A 21746-nucleotide genomic window follows, 5' to 3' on the forward strand; every position below is an offset into this window, starting at 1 on the left:
GCAGGAGGAGGGGCGGAGCCTCTGGGTGGTTAGACCTCAGAAGCACTTACCTAAAAAGGGTCTTCGTGCCATCCACCCAGGGGTTGGCGGACAGGTGGAAAGAGGCAGCTTTGGGTCCCAGGATGGGCATTTCTTCTCTCCAGGACACTTGAGGTTAACAAAGGTACCCCCCCCCCCCAGGCCTGCCCCCACTGTATCTTGTCCCTCTGACCCCAGAGATGCCAGCTACCCACAAGGGGCAATGCCTCTTCCTTCCCCGAGCCTGGAGGCTGTCACTGTGCTTAAGTGTGTAGACCCAGCCTGCCAGAGGGGCTTGAACTAGAGACAAATGGAAGTAATCTGAGTCCAGCCTTGTCCCTGCCCCCTTCCCTGCCCAGGTGGGGCAGCCTGACCACAGGAATCCCAGGGACTCAACTTTCCATCCTTAGCTGTCATCCCCATCCTCAAAACAAGACAACTACCAAGATGCATTCAGAACACCTAGAACTTTAATGGATACTTAGTAACCACTTCTCTGCGAAGACCGTTTTCCAAGGGGGTTTGAGCTGGCAGCGTCGGCCACCCCCTCCGGATACTGAGGGACGAGGGTGGCCGGGGGGAGGAGGGGTGTATTGCTCTCCGGACAGGCAGGGCATTGGGATGCTGTGGAATGGTGATTAAGGGGCCGTTCACGCTGGGGCGGGGCTAGGCCTGGGGCTCGGGCACCATCCTCCACCATTTGAAGGCAAAGGGTACCCGGCGGATGTTGGCACAGGCACAGAAGTCCCCGATTTCAGTCAGGTAGCAGTCGAAGTCATCGATGAAGTTGCACTTGAAGCCCAGGGGCTCTAACAACTGGCAGATCTTTTCTTCCAGGCAGCAGATGCCCTTGATCTGGGGCCCAAAAGGCTTGGGGATGCCCAGATTCTTGTCCATCACGATCATCTGCAGCTGTCAGAGACAGGATGGGCAAAGCTGAGGTCGGGGTCAGGGCCACGGAAGAAAGCCCGCTCGGTGGTCAGGCTGGACCACACGCAGCAAGCACAGGGCAGCTTTCTTGAGGCTGTGTCCCTGCAGACATGACCAGTCAACCTCCGCAAAATCCAGCTCACTTTTGCTGAACCTTCCCGTGGCCCTGACAGGTTTCAGCAAAACCGAAATCCCGGTCGGGCCACGGTCTGGCTCTGCAGATCTCCCTGCTTCCTTTCTCTACGGCGCTTCTCTTGTTCTGGACAGGAAGTTTCCTAATCTGGGTGCCTCTCCTGGGATGCCCTCCCCCCAAGCTCTGTCGGTTGACTTCGGTCCATTTCTCCTTTCTCAACTCCAGCCTCTCTTCCTCAAACACACTTCCCCCACTGCTACCCACCCCTGCTCCCAGGGCCACGTCGTGCCAGGGGGCCCCCTGGTCTTCTAGAATTAAAAGCTAACCACGTGTGAGTGATGAATGCAGGGCCTGTGTCCCTGGGATTCAGAAGAGGGCAAGCAGTGCCCCTGTCTGTGAGGTGGGCATGTAGCACCGCTCCCTCAGGGTTGGGGATGAGCCCAGGGCCTGGCCCATGGTCACTGCTTGGCCAGTCACCCAGCCTGGGACCTGCTGGTCTGCTCCCTGAAGCAGTGTTCCCTAACCGAGGGAGAGAAAAGCTTCCACACCTCCCTTCCTCAGGCACCGCTGTCTGCTGGGCCTGAGCCTCCAGTCCCGCAGCAGGGAGGTCAGGAGACCAGCCGGAGTTCGCAGAACATCCCCCCGCCCAGCCCAGCCCCTGCATGCCTCACCAGGTTCGGGAAGTAGGGCCTCGCGAACAATTTCGCCATCTGCTCGTTGGAGGGCACGTTAGTCAGCTGCCCCAAGCAGAAGAGCTGCGGGATGTCAATGATGTCCCTCTCCACCAGGCCCAGCTCCTTCTTCAGGATGTCACGGTTCAGGTTAATGCACTTCTGTGGGGCAGGAAGGGGCCGGGAGACCCAGGGTCATGGCCTGAATGGCCACGGTCTTCATCCCACACCGTGTGCGGGCAGCCTTTCATGGCAGGCCCGCCCTCCGACAGAGGGCACACAGTTCCCTTTGGGGGCTGCGGGGGGTGGTGGGCGTAGGGCTCGGAGGAAAGGCCGGGATCCCACAGCTGGTCGGTGTGGGGCAGCATGGGGGTGGGGGCGGTCGTTTGGCCCTCAGTCCTGGCCAGAGTGGGGGAGCTGGGCCAGGCCAGGCCAGGGCAAGAGGAAGTCCTCTATGGGCACCCTGCTTCCTTCCTTAGGCTAGGAGCCATAAGGTCCCAGGGGGCAAAGCGGTTTGTGCTGTGACCTTGGACAGGTCCTTGCTCTTTTCCAGACTTCTGTTCCCCGCTGGAAGTTGGATAAGCTCTTCTGGAAACTCCTAGCCAGTGGTTCACAACGAGGCTGGAGGTGCTGGGTGGCCCAGAACACAGCTCATGGGCCACTTCAGGAAGCATGGAGACGACCCTGGTCCAAGTCTCCAGAACTTGGAGCTTCTTAGGGGAATTGGGGGGGTGTCCTCTATTTCCTGGTCAGACACTAGGCAACTTGTGTGGCCCAGAGCATGTCTTTGTGGGTCAGACTTGGGAATCAAACCCAGTTCCCCCTACTCCTTGGCTTAGTTCACACCTGGGCGCTAAGCCTCCCTATCCTCCTATGCTTCAGGGGGTGATCAAGGATCATAGTATCTTTCATGATGCTTGGGCTAAGTAGGTGCTCAATAAGGACCTTGTCTAAATTGTCCATGCCTCCCCCCACTTTTTGGAGAAGGTCCCTCACCCCCTGGGCCCTACCTCTACATAGTTGTTCTGCTTCCTCATGTTTTCATCAGCCAGAAGTTGATTGATGGTGTTGGCCTCCCTCCCTGTAGACGGAAGGAGAGGGCGGGCAGGATGTAAGGCCAGGGAGCAGTTCCTCCTAGGGCCGGGCCGACTGGGTGTATTGTTACCCCGGTGACTCTGACAGGTGACCTGGCGTCTCCAGAGACCTACCTAGGTCACCTGTCACCCCTGGGGACTGACATCAAGGTCATTAGGGCTCAGGGAGGACTATTGCTGCCCCCAGCCTCTCTGGCCCTGGTAGGAGGGGAGACAGCCTGGAACAGGTTAGCAGGTGACTCCAGCCCCCACTCCCCTCTCCCCTGGGCATCTGTGCATCATGTGACCCAAACCACCCAGTCACCTCCTACCTGTGACCTTGACTAGGCTATTTAACTGCGTTCCTCAGTTGCTTTGTCTTTAGGACAGGGATGGCCTGCTCAGGCCCCAGCTGAGGTAACACAGTCTTCGGCGTGTGGGGTGTGATACTGAGCGGCTCGTGCTCAGTAAATGTCACCTTCTAGAAGTGTTTCTAGAACCCATGTGATTCCTGGGCCCCACCCCAAAGGTGGATTCACCAGGTCCAGTGTGGGGCTGAAATTGTGTGTTTCTGACAAGCCTCCGGGTGACCCTGAAGCCGCCCTTGGAGGAGCATGGGGTCTAGAGAGCTTCCCAGCACTCCCTCCCTGGGTTCCCACAGACTTTCAAACAGAATGACTGTGCCCCAGCCACATGATCTCCGCCTGTCCACGTAGGTTTTCCACAAGGTGCCCAGGGGACCCCTGAAGTCCAAAAGCCCAGACACTCGACTCCACGTCCCCCAAGTAGGTAGACATGAGTGTTGGTAGCACCTGGTTTTGCCTCATCCCCCCACGGAGTCCCCTTCCCATACACTTGGCCGCCCCTCCGCCACCCCCAGAACTTCTGGCTGACTGGCCCGGGCGGCCCTAGCATCACCAGAATAGCCCCGAAACAGAAGGGGTTCTCATGTGCTACACGTTAGGCTTTCCTGCTTGCCTGGAACTCTGCGCAGCAGGAAGCACAAAGGGAGACCGGCCCTCTAGAGAGGGCATCTGGGAAAGGAGGAACTGGCTTCTGCTTCTGTTCCAGTGCCAGGGGCTTTGCTCACCGTTGGAAAGGAGCTGGTCCTCCCGGACCTCTGCAAACAGAGTCAGGTCTCCGTAGCCCTCCTTCTGTTTCTCCTCGAACACTCTGTAGCAGGAGCTGGGGCTGGCCAGGAGCAGCCGGAAGCCCTGGGAAACTGGGGTCAGATGCTAGCTTCCCCTCCAGAAGCTTCCAAGGGGCTTTACAAGCGGGGAGACCCCTCCCTCTCCAGCCTGCACCCCTACCCCCACCGACCTTGTCACCCTCACTCTTGTCCTGCGTGGGGATGAAGCACATGAACTCATCCACGTGGCCGACCATCAGCCAGTCCGAGAAGAGCTCCACCGGGGCCTGGACTCGCTGGGCGTAGAGGAAGTCCCGGAGGGCCTTACCCATGTCTCGGCCCTCCTTGCTAAGGGTAAGACGGAATGAACAGCCCTTGAGCCAACATGATGCGGGTGGGCCACCACCTGTTCAGTGTCAGGCTCCCTTCAGCTAACTGGCTGCTCTAACCACTGAACTCAAGGGACCGGGGTCCATAAAGGATGGGGTGGCTAAGAATCCCTCTGGCCCAACTCCGGACCAAGCCAAGGGATTCTAGCTAGACCAGCTCTGAACCCTGGGACACAAGTAGCTCTTGGATTTAGATTAACAGCCACCAAGAAGTCCACACACCTTGTAGAGATAAGCTCCTGCTGGTCCCTAGGCCAGCCAAATTTACCATCCTTCCAATCTGAACCCAGGAATCACCACTCCAAAGGATGAACAGTTCGTCTGCTTTTTCTACCTGTAGTCTCCTACAACAATCAAAGACTCAAAAATCCTTTCTGGGCAGTTTAAAGAAAGGTCCAGGGCAGATAACCTGCTGAGTCGTGTGGGAGTCAGGTGGGACCCAGTGATTTACTAGGTCCCCTCAGTTTTAAGAGCTGGCCACCACCTGGCCTCTTGCCTCACCTGGGGTAAAAGCAGCTGCCAATGAGGATCCTGCCTAGGGGGTACTCTTTCCCTTCCACCTTGACAGGTGGAGACACCATCAGGTTCCCAATAGAGTCCATGCTGGCCACCCTGTGGTCCTTGGTGCCTTGGATCATGTAGCCAACCCCCGGGCTCTGGAAGGAGACCCAGTGGGGCAGGGCTGTTAGGAAGGATGGGCTTTAAGCCCCAGTCTTACCCCTGATCCAGACTCTCAGGTAGATTCCCACACCCCCTGCCCCCAGAGCCACTCGGGCCCCCTCCCCCTTGGCAGTCCGTCCCTTCTGGGCAGGCGCCATGCCTGACAGGTTGGACAGGGTTTAGATCAGCCAAACCAAGCCCCACACCAGGGAGTATTTCATGGGGAAGTCGTCCAGCGTGAGGACCCGAGGGGTGTCGAGGACCAAGGAAAGCGTCTTATGGGGAGCCTGAGTGTAACAGAAGGCCATCTCATCCTGGAGGGGACAGGAAAAGGAGTTGAGTCACCTTGCGCCATCGGCTGCTTTCCTGCCTGTGTCCAGCTTGCCAGTTACAATGCTCCCTGCACACAGGCCACCTCCGGGGGGGGGCAACAGGACCCCCTTCTGCCCACTCCTGCTTGGCCCCTGAAACTCAGCTCAGGCATCCCCTTCTTTGGGGCTTTTCCAGACCTGTTCTCCCATGCGTCACGTTTAAAACCTGGGTCACCTAGCTTCTCTTCCTTCTCTTCCCTTCCGTACCCCGTCCGCAAACAAGCCTTGGACTTCTCTCTGGCACCATTCGGGCGAAGCCACCGTGCTCTTCCCCAAATTACCCACCCCCCTGCAGCCAGTGCGCTTTGATTCTTGCCCCTTCCTAAGGCCGGTTCTCTAGTTCTCAGCCAGAGGGGGCTTTTTAAAACCTAAATCAGAACATTTAACTCTCACTTCACACCTTTCAATGTTATCCCACCTCATTGTAAACTCGTTTCTATTCCTTACCTTGGCTTAAAAGATCCCTAATATTCGATCTGGCTCTTTCCTCCCTCTGGCTTTTCTGCTCTGATCTGGCCACACCAGCCCTTCTGTTCTTCAGATCCTCCAAGTAAACCCCCACATTAGGATCTTCACATCAGCTGTGCCTCTACCCAAAGAGCTCTAATGTCTAATGTCTAATGTAGCACATACCCCCCAATCTTTGTACGGCCAGCTCGGTTTCCTGAATTTGAAGCTTTTCCTGACCACCCAAACGGCCTCGTTTGGGCTAGAGACTCACTATGGCATCTTGCTTTCACAGCACGGAGAGCCCCTGTCCTTGCTGGAGCAGGAGCATGATCCGTCCCACTATCCTGTAGCTCTAGTACTTAGATGGTGGCCAGTGTATGGTCCTCACTCAGCTACTTGTGGAGAGGAGAGCACCAGACTTCAGGGCTCTGCCAGGTCCAGCTGGACGCTGGAGGGGGAGCCCTGCCCCAACAGCCAGGAGGCAAAGGTGCCAGACCTGTTCTGTGGTCTCGAACACACACAGTCCGGAACGGGAAGAAGTTGGACTCTAAGCTATCCCTTAGGGGCTAGGATTTGGGCGAGCCATTCCATCTGAGCCTCTACTGAAGTTCTCGAAACAGACACCTCTAGTTAGTCTGAGCTTTGCTGGGCAGGTTGAACGGACACGTGGAGCTGGTCAGATGCACCACCTGCAGTCTCCCAGCCCCTCCCCCAACAGGTGGGTTTTCCCCAGGTGGGGGGTTACCTGGAGCCACCTGCCCATGCGGTTGGGGTCCTCGTAGACAGATGCCACCTGGCTGTTACTCTTCTCGCTCAGCTCCATCACTGTGTTCACAAAACCCTGGACCTGCAGCTCTCTGCCATGGGAGAGAAGCCAACTCTGGGGAGCCCTTCAAGGCTCCCTCCGCCCTGGTCATGGCCTTACTCTTCCAGGGGCAGGGGGCACCTCCTCCTGGTGAGGAGAGATCATGCCCCCGGCCCCAAGGTAAGCAGAGCTGCTGTCCCCTTCTTGCACTACCTCCAAGATCTCCATCTGGCAGCCGGTTCCAACACCTCCAGCTCTGGCTCTAGCTGCCCCCTCACTGGGACCTCTGGTCCTCAGCGGCTGTCATCCCCATCTTCCCCGTTCATGGCCTTTCTCCTCACTCGGCTTCAGTTCTCCCCTCGCCCCTGTGCTTGGGCTGACTCGCTTGGCAGAACCCCAACCCTGGTTAGCCCAGTTCCACATTTCTTCTTCCCTAGAACTCAAGTTACTGGAAATAGTTGGAGAAAAGCCCCTGGGGACAACTGGAACTGGTCCTTAGCACCAGACAGCCATCCTCCTATCAAGTCCCTCATCCCCATGCTCTGCTCTCCCTCCTAGAGCCGCAGATGAGCAGTCCCCCTACCTATCAACAGGACCTATGGACACATCCTACCAGCTTGGTTCCTGGAGCTGCCTTTCCCCTCCTCTCAGATTCTTCCTGCTCTGCTAGATCATTCCATCAGCAGCATTCTCAGCTTCCCACCTTAAAAAACAGCCTTCCCTTGGCCCCATACCCCCTTCTTGCTTCCTATTTCTTTGGAGTTTTGCAACATACTCCCTTCCCATTCATCTTTCCATGCTTCCAAAGCCACCATGCAGGATTTCTTACTGCACAGTGAGTGGCCTCCATCTTGCCAAACCCAATGGGCATCTCGTTCTCCTCTTGGGGTTTCACACAGCTGACCCCTCACCTGGCCTCCCTCTCCCCTAACCTATGGGTCTCCACTCTTCCTGGTTTTTAATCGAACCTCCTCTCCCTTCTTGGTTGTGTTAAATCACCCCACAGCTCACTGCTCAGCTACCTTCCCTGTGTGCACTAGTCCTCAGATGAGCATGGCTAGGCCTGTGGCTTTGAACATCCTCCACCTGCCAGGGGCACCCAGACTCGTCTCGAGCTTCCCAACTGTCCATTGAGCCCCAGAAGTTTAGAGACCCAGTGGGTGCCCCCAGCTTTAAGTCACCAGGGCCAAAGCAATACTCTACCAAGTCAGCAACGGCACCACCATTCACCTTCCTGGGGACCCCAAACCCAGGGGACAGTCTTGTCTCCTTACAGCCCATGCATCAGCTCCCCTGGGTCAGGGGAGGGGGGGAGGTCTGCCTTCAGCACACCCCTGAATCTAACGTCTGTGCTCCCACCCCCTGGCCTGCGCCACTGCTATGTCAGGCTCGCACCATTGCAGTAGCTAAGCTGGGTCCTGCCTTCTGCTTGTGCCCCTGGTTTTCCAGGTGGCCGGAGTGCTTCTACAGATGGGACCCTCGATGGCTTCCCACAGGTTTTACCAGCCAGGGTCCTTTGTGCCCTTCTCCATAGGTATGTGGCCACCTGGCTTCCCTGCAGCTGAGAGTGGCCGTCTGCAGGCCATGAGCACGAGAAGTGGTTCAGGAGACTTCTAGACCTCAGCAGGGACGCATGACCGCTCTGCCCGACTTTGACTCCTCCTCTTTCCTGGGGCGTGAACATGCCTGGGCCGAGCCTCCGTCACAAAGATGGAGATGCCACCCCAGGGAAAGGCATTAGCACAAGACAGAGGAGTCAGGGCCCCTCTGTGACCGAACAACGCAACCCTCCTACCTGTGGCCATCTAAGGGGGAGAACGTGGACTTCAAACCACTGCATCTGGGGTCTGTTACAGCCCCCGAGGCCCCGCTGCCTTGGTCCTGCCATCCTCCTCCTGCTCCTGCCGGCTCGTTCCTGGCTCTCTGGGCCTCCCTGCTGTCCCTGGCGCACGTGCCTATCCTTCACCCTGCTTTCCAGCACTGGCCACTACCTGGAGCCATGCTGTCGTCCACCTCCCCATGAGAGCAGGAGAGGGACGGTCACATTCACTGCTCCGTCCCCAGCACTGTACAGGTTTAGACAGGACTCCAAGCAAGGACTATCTTGGGGGTAGGACTAGACAGTTCAGGCAACAGAAGCTCACTCTGCATGGGGAGAAGTCTAGTGATCTCGACCCACCCCCTCCGGCCCTGCAGACGGACAGAATACCAGGAAGGACCTGGCGCAGGCAGCCCGAGGGTCTCTTACCTGCACAGGTAGACCTCTAGAGGCATCTGGGTGCTGGGAGTAAAAATGCAAGGGGCCACCCGGAACACTACCATGTCCTTGTACACCAGGGTCTCTGGAATTGACTGCAACGTCACACAGGGTCCCATCAGCAAGCTGCTTCCATGTCCCCTTCCCCCCAGCCGCAGGCCTCCAGCTGTTCAGCCCTGCCCACCTCTGGGCCCTCCCCATCCTCTGCCAGGTGCTCTCCCACAGGTGGCACGAGACCCTAACCCTAGCTCTACCCGCAGCAAGCCTGGTCTCCCCCCACCCACCCGCCGCCGTCCCTGTGCCGCGTGAGAGAGGCTTCCTCCCCACATGGCCCCTGGCCCCAGGGCTGCTGGTCTACCTGAGGGGACATACCGGGTCTTGCGATTCTTCCACCAGGGAGACAGAGTAGGAGATGAGGCCCGAGAAGTCAGCAGACGGGAACTCCATGGCTTCAACGTAGAAGGTTTCCTTCAGGTGGTTCTCAAGGGGGGCGAACGTATAGGTGTGCTGGCCAGGCCCCAGCAGCACCTCAAAGGTGCTTGAGCTGTCTCCTGAGGACAGAAGGGATGGGCCAGCTGCTGACGTGGCCCGGTGCCCGTCTCCACATCGGACAGTGGGGGTTCCGGCTCGATCCTCCCGACAGAAGCCAGGTTCGGAGCTCCAGCAGAGCAGGACCCAAGCTGGCTTTTCTGTCCCCGCATTTCTGATGCTTAGGGCTTGGGGACAATTAAGCATTTGTTCCCGAACAAGGGCCAGAGCTCACGAACACTGTTCAAAGACCTATCCCATATCAAGGGCCGGGACTTGGATGAAGATGCCGGCCTTCAAGGCTCTCGGTCCAGGGTGAAGGCCTGAGGCAGGTTGGACCAGCTTTGGGGAAGAAATCCTCAAAAGCCTCAAAGGTGAGAAGCTGCAAAGTTGGGCTTGGCAGCCTTATCTGAAAAACCAGACCCTACTCGAGTAAGCACTAGGGAGGGGTCCGTGGGAATGGTCTGTCGGCCAGGGTAGGCCTCGGATCATTTCCTGAGCAGCTCAGGAAAGTTCCTATCGGCTGTTCAGAGCCTAGCACCTTCGGGTTTCGTGGGTTGTGAAATAGAAAACCATGCACAGGAAAGAAGTTGACCACACCCTGCGGTTGTCTCTAGTTAATTCAATCCCAGATCTGTTTGCTCTCCATTTGCAGAGATCGTCCCGACTCGAGGCCACCAAGCTTCCCCACCTGACCTTCCTGCCACTCTCCTTGTCCTTCCGACCCATTCCCAGTGTGGCCGCCCTGCCCTGATGGCAGCTACTCCTACTTAGAGCCTCTAGAAGGATGCCAACTCTAGGAGATCCCGGTCTAGGTTTCCCTGGGCCACCAAGGCCCCGAACCATCTAGGCACCGCATCCTCTGCAGAGCGCTCTGGTACCCAAGCAGCCAGAGGAACCACATGCTGAAAGACCCCACTTTAGGAGCAGACCAAACCTCACCACCACTCAGGAACACTATTGTCACACTGCTGTCCTACTTAGCGCTTCCGCTTCTCGGGTCCTCCGCAGGGCATGTCCTCCTCCCTAGCTCCCTCCTCTGAGAGGCGCTTCCTCACCTCCGCCTGATCATGCCCCCTGCACAGATGTGCCGTGTTTGTCCATCTCCAGTCACTCCCCCTCCCTTCCAGCCCCCCAGTCACCACCTCCACACGGTTCCCTTTACGGCAGAGTCCTCCCACGTGCACGTCCACGGTCTGCCCACTTCGCTTCCAGCCCCGCATTCTTACCAAATTCATGAATGACCGGCATTTTGAAAACCCGAGACGTTATCACAGATTTGATTAGCCTAGCAACAGCATCTGCCACGGCCGATCACGGCCCTCACTTTCCTTTGTTTCTAGAACTTCCTCTGGCTTTCTATTTCTCTGGAAATCTCCCCTCAGACTCCTTTGCTATATCTTACAGAACAGTGTTCTCAAACTTTAGCCTGCTTCAGAATCACCTGGAGGGCTTGTGAAAACACAGTGCACTGTGTGTCCCTGCCCTTTAAAAATTTTTTTTAACTTATAAAAAATAAACTCTACCCTCAACATGTGACTTGAACTCAACCCCACAGTCAAGAATCACATGCTCTACAGGCTAAACCAGCCAGGCACCTGCTTGCCCTGTATTCTTGACTTTAATTTTTAAGGGGCATCTGGGTGGCTCAACCTGTTAAGCGTCCAACTCTTGATCTCAGCTCATGATCTCCGGGTCATGTGCTCGGGCCTCACATTGGGCTCCACACTGGGCGTGGAGCCTACTTAAATTTTATTTTTATGTAATCTCTACATCCAACATGGGGCTCTAACTCAAGATCCTGAGATCAACAGTCCTATGCTCTTCTGATGGAGCCAGCCAGGCACCCCTAAGTTTTTTGTTTCGTTTTTGAGTGCAAAACCCGACAGTTTGATATGGGTGACGAGCTACAACATCTTTAGCAAGGTACACAAGTCACTGCCTCCATTACTGGTACCCAACGGGCCACACTGGGCTAGAGCATCCTCGTGGCTGAACCAGGCTTAGACCCATGGGTCTAAGGCTCACTCCCAGCCCACATGTGGAAGGACCACATACAACCAACCTGGGCTGCCTCTCGTGGCTGGTCCCACATCACTTCCAAGGTCAGCTGTGGTCTGCAGAAGAGACGGAGCAGAAGACTGAGCGAGGGCCCCTGAGCACAGGTGAGGGAAGCAGCCGAGGCATGCTCTCCAGTGCTGGAGACTGGGAGGTGGTCGATCTACAGCAGAGCCTTCCCTAGTCCCCCAACTGAAGCTGAACTTGGGTTTTAAGAGAAGGGAGCATGGCACATTTCTCCAGAAACAACGTTCAACCTCGATTTAAAGAATTTAGAGGCACAGAATACTAAGCCAGTTTACATGAAAAACTTGTTCATTCAAGGACATTTTGCTGGACACGTCTACCTCCGCTTTCTAAACCAGCAGCCCTTGCGCCTTTATCTATAGAACAGGAACGTGCACCTGCCTTCCAGGTTGGTAGGGCTACAGATGGGCAGGTGTGGTATGGCGCCTGGGATGGACAAGCTCGCACAGCTGCCACACCGGCCCTTGGCTTCCGAGCTCTGGAAACTCAATCTAGTGGGGCCTTGTAGAGGAGTGAAGATGGCCCCTTCTGGCAGGGGTAATTGGGAGAAGAGCTTAGCTCGTCTGTGTAAGGCCATGGCTTCAGCCACTGCGCGTTTCTTCTCTCCCAGCCGTGAAAACCCTGCAGGACAGGCACTGCCGTCATCCCTACTGGCGAAGTGGTTGGAAGTACAGAGACTCACCCACACGTACAGGCTCAGTCTGGAGGTGGCAGCCAGCGTGTCCCAGGGACACAAGCGTGGCCCCACCAGGCCCCCACCTGCAGCCCCAGGTCCCAGCAGGCCTCCGACAGGGTCCCTGCTGGGAATGACATGTGGCCACAGTGCCCCCCGATGCTTTGGAAGAGTAGGTGAAGCTGGAGTTGGTGCAAGAAACTCACTTTGGGGCCGGTAGACTCTGGCCTTCTCTGCCTCTTCCTCCGAGGTGTGGAGAACCAGCCGGTATTTCTTTAAAGCGCAGCCGGGCCCTTGAACATTCAGGGTCATCTGAGACAGACTCTTTATTTCTGGGCAAAAGACAAGGTAAAGGTTCGGGGGCCTCCGAAGGCCAGCACTGAGGAGCAGTAGGGCCAGGGGTGGGGATCCTATATCGGGGCCCTGGGGACCCTCTGCCTCCTGTTCTGGCCCAGCCCTGCAACAGGTCTCTGCTGCCTGCTTCCCCACATGGCCACAGGCCACTTGCCGTCCCTGGGGTCTGCTAGGAGTTAGGACGGCACTCACCCCATACAGCTGGGGAGAATGCACAGCCCCTACAAACACTGAGAACAGGGCCTGGCACGGTCCGCCCAGAGGGGGTCCCCCTCCAGCCTTGGTGTGAACCAGGGCATCCCTTTATACTGCTAAGACCCAGAACCTTGGTCCCAACCACAAGTGAGGACCAGATCCAAGACTGCTCTTGCCTAAGACAGTCGGGGTTCCTGGCCCAGGTCACAAGAGGGCTTTTAGGAAGATGTTCGCAACTCCCTCATGTTTAGCCTTCTCAACTACTTTGTGAAGCCAGCTAGATCATCCCCATTTTACAGATGGCAAAACAAGACCAGGGAAGTTAACACACTCAAGTCCATAGCTAGGATATAAGTTTGTTACCTGACACCAGGACCCACACTGCTCCCACGGAGCCATGTGGCCTCTTCCTAGTTACAAGCTTCAAGCCTCTGACAAGAGACTTTAGGCTCAGAGCGGGGACACCTCAGCCTGGAATCCATGTTCGCTGAGGGGTGTGACAGCAAAGGCCCAGGGAGAGGTAGACCCCGGGGAGAAAAGCGGCCACAGTCCCAGGACAGCGGCCAGTCCTCACCTTCTGGAAAGAACACCTTCGTGGTCTTGTCTACAATCTGGACCTTGTCAGCAGGGCTGCAGTTCACAAGCAGGATGGCACCCCAACCGCTGGGACCCCAGACCCAGTTTTTCTGCAAAGACGACAGGAATGTTGACTCAGGAAGAAGCCAGGGAAATCCTGCTTTCCAGATGCTACCCTGCATCAGGAGCAGAGCCGAAGCTTTCTCCAGGGTGACAGGGACCTCTTGGGGACCTCAAGCACTTAGAAGAAGCAGGCCACGTCAGGGCAGTGGGGGGAGAGGCAGGGGAAAGCTGGCTGCCGGTCACAGCTCGCTGCCTGGTTTCAGTGCTGGGGCAGCAGGGACGGAGGCAAACGGGAGGAGACCCGTCCCACGCAGGGAGCCTGTTCTGGTTGACCGAACAAGCAGGCAAGGATGGGGACCTAGGGTCACCAGACATTTTAGTTTTTTTGAAAGAGCTAGACACGGACTTCATCAGTTCTGATTGTATCGGAGCTGTTGGACTTCAAAGACACCATGTAAGCCAGTCTTTGGGCCCGCGCCCTTCCCCAGGCAGCCTCACCTTAGCCTGCTTGTCACTCGTCATCTCGACCTGCCCACTGCGGTAGATGTCCACGTCCAGGGAGACCACTGAAACAAGAGGGAAAGTTTCCGCCACCCAGACCTGCTGGACGGAGCCTCGAAGTGCCAGGTAACCCTAGCGGTGCCCAAAGCTGGGATCAGGGATGCCCAGCCTTTCAGGCATGCTGTCAGCTTAGAAGAAAGTTCCTCCAAGGCAGACTGCTTCTCTGAGCAAGCCTGGAGAGGACCAAGTATCCGCATGTCTCCCCCAACCCCCTGGGAGTTCACAAACCAAGTCCACTGGGGTCCGAATGCCATCTCTAAGCTCTAAGACTTAGGAAGGGCTCAATCCACAGCAATCCCAAGCCTCGTAGAGCTGAAGGATCCGGTCTCTGCCTGAGTATCCTCAGAGGCTCCTCTTACAGTCTTTACACTCCACCTTCCACTCCTCCCCACCACACACTGACTACCACGCGGCTCTGCCCTGGTTTCATTTTTGTTCATAGAGCTTGTCTCCTGATGTGCTCCGTCCCAACTGGAATGCCATGGCCAGAAGAACAGACCACAGTCGCTGCGTGTACTTTGCACCTGGCACGGATGCTCAGGGACCGGATCCCTGCTACGAACCAGGTACAGTTCTAGGTCCTAGGGCTACGGCAGCGTGCTAGACAGGCCCAGTCTTCTTCAATCTTAGGGAGGAGAGTGTCAGAGCACACACACCACATGCAACAGTGGCGAGGGGTCAAGAAATAAGCAAAATGCATATTGTTTCTGATGGTAAAAGTGCCGTGGGAAACAAGGAAGGGGATGGGGGCTTTGTTTCAGTTTTAGACGATCAGAGGAGTGTTCTAAAGAATGGAAATATGAACAGAGGCCGGAAGGAGGCAGAAAAGGGATCAGTGTTAATATTGGGGTAAAAGTAATTAGAACAGGAAGTGCAAGGTGGCAAGGTCAAGGGTCCAGAGGCCAGCGTGCCCAGAGCAGAATGAGCATGGAGAAGAGAAACAGGCCACGGGGCAGAGATAGACGAGCTCATGTAGGTTTTGTGGGTAAAAGGGACGTCAGCTTTAATCCAAATATGCAGAAGCATTGGAAGGCTCTAATCCGAGGAGACGTTATCAGATATCCTTCTAAAAACATACTGCTCTGGGAGCCAGGTCAGGAGTGGACGGTGGAACAGTAAGGACAGAGCAGGGACACCTCCCCCCCCCCCCGCCAGGGAACCTGTGCAGTGACCCAGGTAAGAGGATGGTGGCTCGGACCAGCTGAGAGCATCAACATGGCTTGTGGCTGGATTCCAGCCAACTTTGAGGAAACAGCAACAAGACCTATGGATTGACATGGGTGGAGGGAGAGGGAAGAGGGACACCCAGCGTTTAGGCCTGACCAGCTAGAAGGGTGGACCACAGTCCACGACAATGGGCAGACTATCAGGAAGGTAGGCGCTGGAGGAAAAGAAAACCAATTCGGGTCCTCCTACTCTGCCACCATCTTCCCCGGAAGTAGAACCCGTTCCATTTGGGTTAAAGATTGAAATGTTGGTTAGACACCCAAGAAATCACACTGGGTTAGCAGATACCCAAGTTTGTGGGAGACGCCTGGCTGGAAGAGCTTGAAGCACTTCTACCAGGCTGGGTGGTGGGTGGGGGATGAAGGATCCAGCAAAGGGACCCAAGAAGGAACAGCCGGCTAGGTAGAAGGAAAACTGGGTGCAGGGTCCCTGAAAGGTTTCAGGTAAAATGGGTCCAGAAAGGGTGAGCAGTTGTATTAAACACTGCTGCCAGGTCAAGGCAGGGGAAGACCGAGGACCAGTGGGCTTAGGGACCTCCATAAGGGCAGTGCTCCTGGGGGGGTCTGACTTGAGACGGTACCAGAGAAAGGGAAGAGAAACGGAGGGTGTAGAGTTAGGGGAGTAGGGCTCGAAGATGATCCAGAAGCAGGTTTAAGAGAGCAGAGGTTGTTTCTTGTTCCTTAAGAGACTAGGCAGCATAACGTGCTCCTATTAAAGGAATAGAGGTTCCTGCTTGTTCTGGAATGATCCAGAAAAGGAGCTGTGGGGGAGGGGTAGTGGCTTCCTACATCAGTAAATTGCCGAAGGAAGTTTCTGAATGAATGAGAGGGGAAAGGATCTAATGTGAGAAGGTTAACTTTGCACCAGACACATCCCCAGTTATAACAGGTGGCAGAATGCAGGCGGGGCTGAGGGTAGGTGGGCAGGACAACAGGAGCTCAGGGAAGTTCCCATGCCCGCTCTCAGGGAACGAGACCAGCAGTGAGTGAGGGCGGCAGAGAAGGGACCGTGAATGGGCATGTTGGGGGGAGTCCATCCAGGACCCAGGAGGTAAATTACAGGGAGAGCCCCTCGGCCCCTCTTGCTGCTCCAGCGCCCGCCCCCCCTCCCGGGGTACGAGCACACTCACCAATACCAGTGAGGCAGAGCACAGCCGTGGCCACGGGGATGTCCTCGTCAGGCAGATAGTACGAGACCAAAACCTGTAGAGATAGCGGCCGGCACCCATGGGAGGGGAGGGCAGGGGGGCAAGAACAGGACCTTGGGCTAAGTACCCACGTCCGGCCATTGGACTTCGGCCTCACGTTACAGCTTCTGAGCTTCTGATGTCTGACTGTGAGCTGGGGCAGGGTCCTCCACGTGGCGGCCTGACTACAACCCTCCCAGGTGGGCTCTACCCTAAGGGCAGAGAGAGATCAAGGCACTTGCCCTACATTCAACCAGAAAGGGGTGGCACGAGCTTTAAGATCCAGGCTGTCTGGCTCAGAGGTCAAGATTTAGACTGGGCTACACATCCCCCCTACTCTTCCCCTGCATTCCTGGGACCCCACCTGTTGCCCCAGAGATGGGCCATGGGGAAGCAGGGGCTCCCAGTGGTTCAACTGCTCACTCAAAAGCAAGTAGGACAGCTGGGGTGGGGCCTGGAATCGGAACGCAGTCTTTCCTGGGTCGTGCACCAAATCTGCTTCCAGAGGGCCTCTATACATTGGACAAAGACCTGCCCTTCAGCCACTTGGCCTGGACCACAAAGCCTTCATCACAAACCAGAGAACTAGCCAGCAGCTGGGGCCATGTTCTCATGCATGTGACCCACCACCTCTTCCTAAATGGAAACTTCTGTCCCCCAAGGCCCAGTGTCTCCCTCAGCGGACCACTCCTGACCGTGCTGGACGCTGAGCTGCGGGCAGACCACGCTTCTCAGGTCTCTGGGCTCAGCCAGGATGCATCACAGCTGCGAATCTTCCCTGTGAGCTAGGCAGCGATTAAGTGTTCTACCTGCCTCCGAGGGAGGTGCCTGCCCTGGGCAGAGTGCAGCATGGGGTGTGTTCTACCCATCTGTCACCTGCCCATCACCGGCAGACTATTCCAGCAAGTTCTGCCGACCAAGTGCCCTAGTCCTGAACGGGCCTCCGTGTTCTCACCCCCACTTCATGTTGGAGTCGGCTGGAGAGCTGAGCCGCAGAAGGCAGGGGCCCACCTGGGAGGCTGACTTAATTGGCAGGAGGTGTGGTCTGGGTGCTGAGTGTTAGAGAGTCCCTGGTGGTTCCAATCGCCCCATATGAGCCATCAGCTGCAACCACAGAACCACCACCAACGCCAAACTCAGGAGCCGGCTTTCCAAGGAGGTCACCCTCCCCGCCACCACCGGTGCCCCATTAGGGGAGACAGCTTGCCCAGGGGAAAGAACACAGCCTTGGGCTCAAATCCTAGATCTCTCCCACTCTAGTCATGTCATTCAGGTTGAGTCTAGAGGTCATTCCGTGCCTCAGTTTCTTCGTATGTAAGATGGGGGTAAGGCCGACCTCTTGAACCAGAACTCCAGATACCCAGTACACAGCATATGCACTTACTACACATTAGCTCTTCAGTTTCCTTAAGATCTTCACACCCCCGAAGACCAGCCTTGGTCAAAAAGCCCATCTGAGTTTTGCTGCTAAGAACTTTGAGCCAGACTTGAAAAGCAGCTTGTTGGGAAGCTAGGCCGGAGTCGTGGTCAGGAGCACAGGGAGGAGACAGACGTGCTGGAGCTTGAATCCTGGCTCTGCTGATCACTCCCTCCCTCCCTGCCTGCTTCTTTGTGTCCTGGGGTCATGGAGCAGCCCCCTCACAGTTTCGGTGCGAGCACTGAACATCAGGCAGAACACCTGCATGTTTCACAGACTCGGGGCCCAGGAAACACCATCTTTTGGGAGGGAGCCCCCTCCCGCAGCTAGGAGATGCCCCCTCATCCCCCACGCCCAGGCTTACCTTGTCACTGTCGATGGCGGAGCTGGGGGAGGTCATCTTCACCAGCACGTCTATGGGATGCGACAGAGGCCACCGGGTCGGGGCGGCCTCCTCCCCGCTCACTGCTGGGACCGTGTTGGGGATATCCACCAAGACCCCAGGAGAGCCACTGACCGTGAACGATTTGCACTTCTCCGGGGCACACCTGGTTGGCCCGACGAGGAGACAGACTTTAGGGCACAAGAGTGTCCCGTTCTCGGCCCACAGGGCAGCCGGCTTGGTGGGGGATGGGCCCTGACCGCGGCTCTCCTTAGGGTGTTGAGGCAGAGGCCGGCTGGTCAGGGCAGGTTTGTGGTCCTCACACAACTTCAGCCTCACTCCTACCTTCCCCCACTCCAAGGACCCCGTGTCCTTCCCCCGCTAGCTCTAGTCCAGAGCCTACCCTCCCGCCGAGGCTCCAGAAGTTACCAACGCTACATCTTATTTGTAAGCCCATGGAGGGAGGAGCCGTTTGTCTGAGTCAGAAAGGATCCCCGTAGAGGGAGAGACAGGACCTGGGCCTCGGGAGGTCCGTGCGGTGACCCTGGGGAAGACCCGGCCTCAGGAGCAAGTCAGCCCTCCTCCCCCCCACTAAGGTTCCATTTTACAGGAGCCCCCCTCCCTTAATCCTCATGGCCTCCTAGAGAGCCAGCCTCGCCCCCATTTCACCGGTAAGAGGACAGGATCGGCAAGGCACTTGTTCGTCTAGGGTTCCTTAGCCCACGCAGGGCAGAGGCAGGACTTAGGTCAGAATCCTGCAGGGTCAGGACCGGGGGCCCTTAGATGAGGGGATGGGGCAGGAGCCAAAGATGCAGAGAAGGGAGGTGACCCCCGGCCCCCACATAACCTAGGGGCAACCCCAGTACGGGAACCAGGCGCCAGCCTCCCTGCCCGGCCCCGCCCCGCCCCCCAGCCAGCCCCGGCAGAGCCCCCAGCTCCTCACCCATTGAGATCCAAGCAGATTTCCGTGCCCAGCACACACAGGGCATGGACGGGCCTGTCCAGGGACAGGTGGATGATGCTCTGGAAAGACATAGCGCGGCCCTCCAAGCTGACTACCCTCAGACCCACGCAATGACCCTGACTCAGCACAGCAACCTCAAATAATGCCAGGGCTCACCTGCGCCCTCCCCTCTTATGGGCTCAGGGCCTCCCCAGCCCAGCCCCTTGTTAAGGAGGCTTCAGCAGCCGCCCAGGTGTGGCTGATTTTCTCCACTGAGACTTGCTGGGGTGGGGGTAAGGGGGTGGTGAGGAGGAGCAGGTGGGGTCCGAGCCCCGTGGTCACTAATCTACCAGGCAGCTAGTTCCCGCAGATCCAGGGCATCTGAGGCTGGCTGCTTAGGTCTCTGGCCTTCAGCTGGGAGCAAGAGGGGCTCTGGGGAGCTGGTGCCCGGGGCGCTGGGCAACCTGGCCATGACACTGTAGGACAGACTCGGCTGGAAGGTGCCGTCAGGAGCACATATCCGCAGGGGGGTATGTGGGGTGGTGGTCAGGAGGGCAGCGCGCGGCAGCATTGCCGGGCACTGGGGCCTCAGTGCTTCCAGAAAATTGCTGAGATGAGCCGGGCAAAGTGCTGGACCAGTGGTCCTCAATGCGTGGTGGTTGCAAAAAGGATCAGGAGGCTTGTTACCGTTATAGACTCCTGGGCCTGGCAGGTCTGGGGTGTGGTCCAGGAACCTGAGTCCCATCCTCAGGTGATTGGGGGGCACTCCTTGTCCAGAGTGGTGGCATCAGCTCCCCGAGGGGGCATGGCAAGTGTTGGTGGAATGAATGAACCGAGGAGCCCCTGCTGATCCCAGTTCGCCAGCTGCTTCCCATCGTCCCTAAGCACTGGGCAAAGAAATGAGAACAGCTCCAGCCCAGGGGACTCACCAGCTAATTTTAAAGCAGTGTTCATGTTATGGTTTAAAGTGAGGGTTTATGGTTATTCTTGAACAGGTACCACGTTCACATGGTTCCAAGTTCAAAAGGGGCTTGCGACAGTGTCCCTCCTGCTCTCTCACCCACCCAGTTCCTTCTGGAGGCGCTCGGTGGTATCCGTTTCTTCTGTGTCTTTCCATATAAATGTAACACAGGACCAAGCAAACATGTATGCATATCCTCCCCTCCTTCTTAGTTTTATGTAAGCGGCGGCATATGCTACGTAGTATCCATTTCTTGCTATTTGCATTTCCTAGTACAACTTGGAGAGAAGTTCGTCCTGGCAGCTTGTGAAAAGCATCCTTATCCTTTTTTGTGGCCGCACGGTCCTCCCAGCAGAGCGGCACCGTGATAGGTAGACACATTTGTTTTCAGTCTTTGGCCCTGACACACAACGTGGTGACGTGTAACCAGTGTGTAACAGCACAGGGTACATAAGTTGGGTCCTGAGTGAACTCGGCTCGGTCAGCCAGGCTTGTTAAATTCGGGACTAAAAGTAGAACTATCCTTCCTTGGAAGCGTTAAGCATGCAACATAACTGTCAGGGGTGGCTTTACTTAGGGGGCTCTGGGACACAGCGGGTTGGCCAGGAAGACCCGAAAGCCCCTTCTGTTCGGGCTGAAAGGGGCAAATATTAAGCAGGCAGGAGGCGCTCAGCCCGTGTATGCTCCCACCCACACCGCCAGAGGTGGGCTGGGGGGAGGGGATGGTCGGACTGGGGAGGGGCTGCTGAGGGTTGGGCTCTGGCTTCTGGAGCCAAACCGTCTGGGACCTCTGTCCCCCTTGACCTCAGACAGCCCTGCCTTGTGCAGTGTTCTGAGCACTGTGGGGGAGGAGCACTCTCAACCTGGAGACCCCTCTGGGCATGGAAGGGACTTGGAGGGATCTAGAGTGGGCCTTGCTCCTCTCCAGGGGGCTTCCTGTTCACCACTGAATCCCCAGCACCCACAAAAGAGTCCTGGACATAGTAGGTGCTCAATAAATTCTTGGGGTGCAAATGACTACATGACCCCCATACCCCTCAAAAAGATACCCCAGTGGGCTTCCATCGGGCTCTCCAACCAAACCAAGGGCTCTGTGACCATGAGGCAAGTTTTCCTAGACTCCCACAGCTCCCTGCATGCTTGCTCAGTGTAGACTGTCCCCTTCGGCTCCTCAGGAAATTTCCTTCATCACTCAGGTAACCAGGTCCCATGGTCAATTTAGGTCACGGTGGCGGATGCTATGGTACGCCACCTGACCCCTTTCAGGACACAGGCACTTATCCCCCAGCTGCTGCCGGCCCCCCTCCTGGAACTGTCCACACTGCCAGTTCCCACGGCTGTGTCCCTTCCTTGGGGGCAGTTTCCTCCACTGTGGCGGGGAGGGGGGGGAAAGGGCAGGTTGCTTGTCTTAATTCAGGACAACTCCAAGGGCCTATCCCAGCAGCAGGGCATCCCATGGGTTACCCAAAACCTTTGTAGCCCCCACATCCCTGCACACTGTCTCCCGCTGCCCCCCGACCACACTCCCTCCCCAATGTGATTCCCTATCCACTGCCTCCGGGTCCCCACCCACCACCTGCGGGCACCTCTCCCCCTCCAAATCTGTTTCTGGGAAGCAGACATGAAACAGTTACCAGACAATTTCAACTCAGAGGTTCAAAAGTCAAACTCCACACAAAAGAAAACCTCCAACTTGGTTTTATAAAACT

The 21746-nt window shown here is 56.8% G+C and overlaps 1 protein-coding gene across 1 annotated transcript; it reads right to left on the bottom strand.

Moving 5' to 3' along the window:
- Nucleotides 1–466: 466 nt before the first annotated feature.
- PADI6 (peptidyl arginine deiminase 6) lies at nucleotides 467–19234 on the bottom strand. Its single transcript, XM_032418265.1, has 16 exons — nucleotides 19077–19234; nucleotides 18116–18299; nucleotides 16278–16350; nucleotides 13859–13926; nucleotides 13296–13407; nucleotides 12379–12504; nucleotides 9259–9437; nucleotides 8878–8981; nucleotides 6570–6681; nucleotides 5210–5317; nucleotides 4845–4999; nucleotides 4146–4302; nucleotides 3916–4039; nucleotides 2763–2833; nucleotides 1753–1914; nucleotides 467–930 (listed from the first exon to the last, which is right to left on the bottom strand). Exons 1-16 carry the CDS (start codon nucleotides 19166–19168, stop codon nucleotides 685–687), a joined length of 2073 nt encoding a protein of 690 aa, XP_032274156.1. The 5' UTR covers nucleotides 19169–19234; the 3' UTR covers nucleotides 467–684.
- Nucleotides 19235–21746: the final 2512 nt, after the last annotated feature.

This window comes from Phoca vitulina, unplaced genomic scaffold (assembly GCF_004348235.1).
Source record: "Phoca vitulina isolate PV1807 unplaced genomic scaffold, GSC_HSeal_1.0 scaffold2, whole genome shotgun sequence".
In the NCBI taxonomy this organism is placed as follows: domain Eukaryota; kingdom Metazoa; phylum Chordata; class Mammalia; order Carnivora; family Phocidae; genus Phoca; species Phoca vitulina.

Excerpts from the sequence above, each read along its gene's own strand:
- PADI6 (XM_032418265.1), bottom strand. The coding sequence starts at position 19,168 with ATGTCTTTCCAGAGCATCATCCACCTGTCCCTGGACAGGCCCGTCCAT. Across the intron at positions 18,300-19,076 it reads ATCTGCTTGGATCTCAATGG|GTGTGCCCCGGAGAAGTGCA; the intron begins GTGAGGAGCTGG and ends CGGGCCAACCAG. Across the intron at positions 5,318-6,569 it reads GCATGGGCAGGTGGCTCCAG|GATGAGATGGCCTTCTGTTA; the intron begins GTAACCCCCCAC and ends TGTCCCCTCCAG.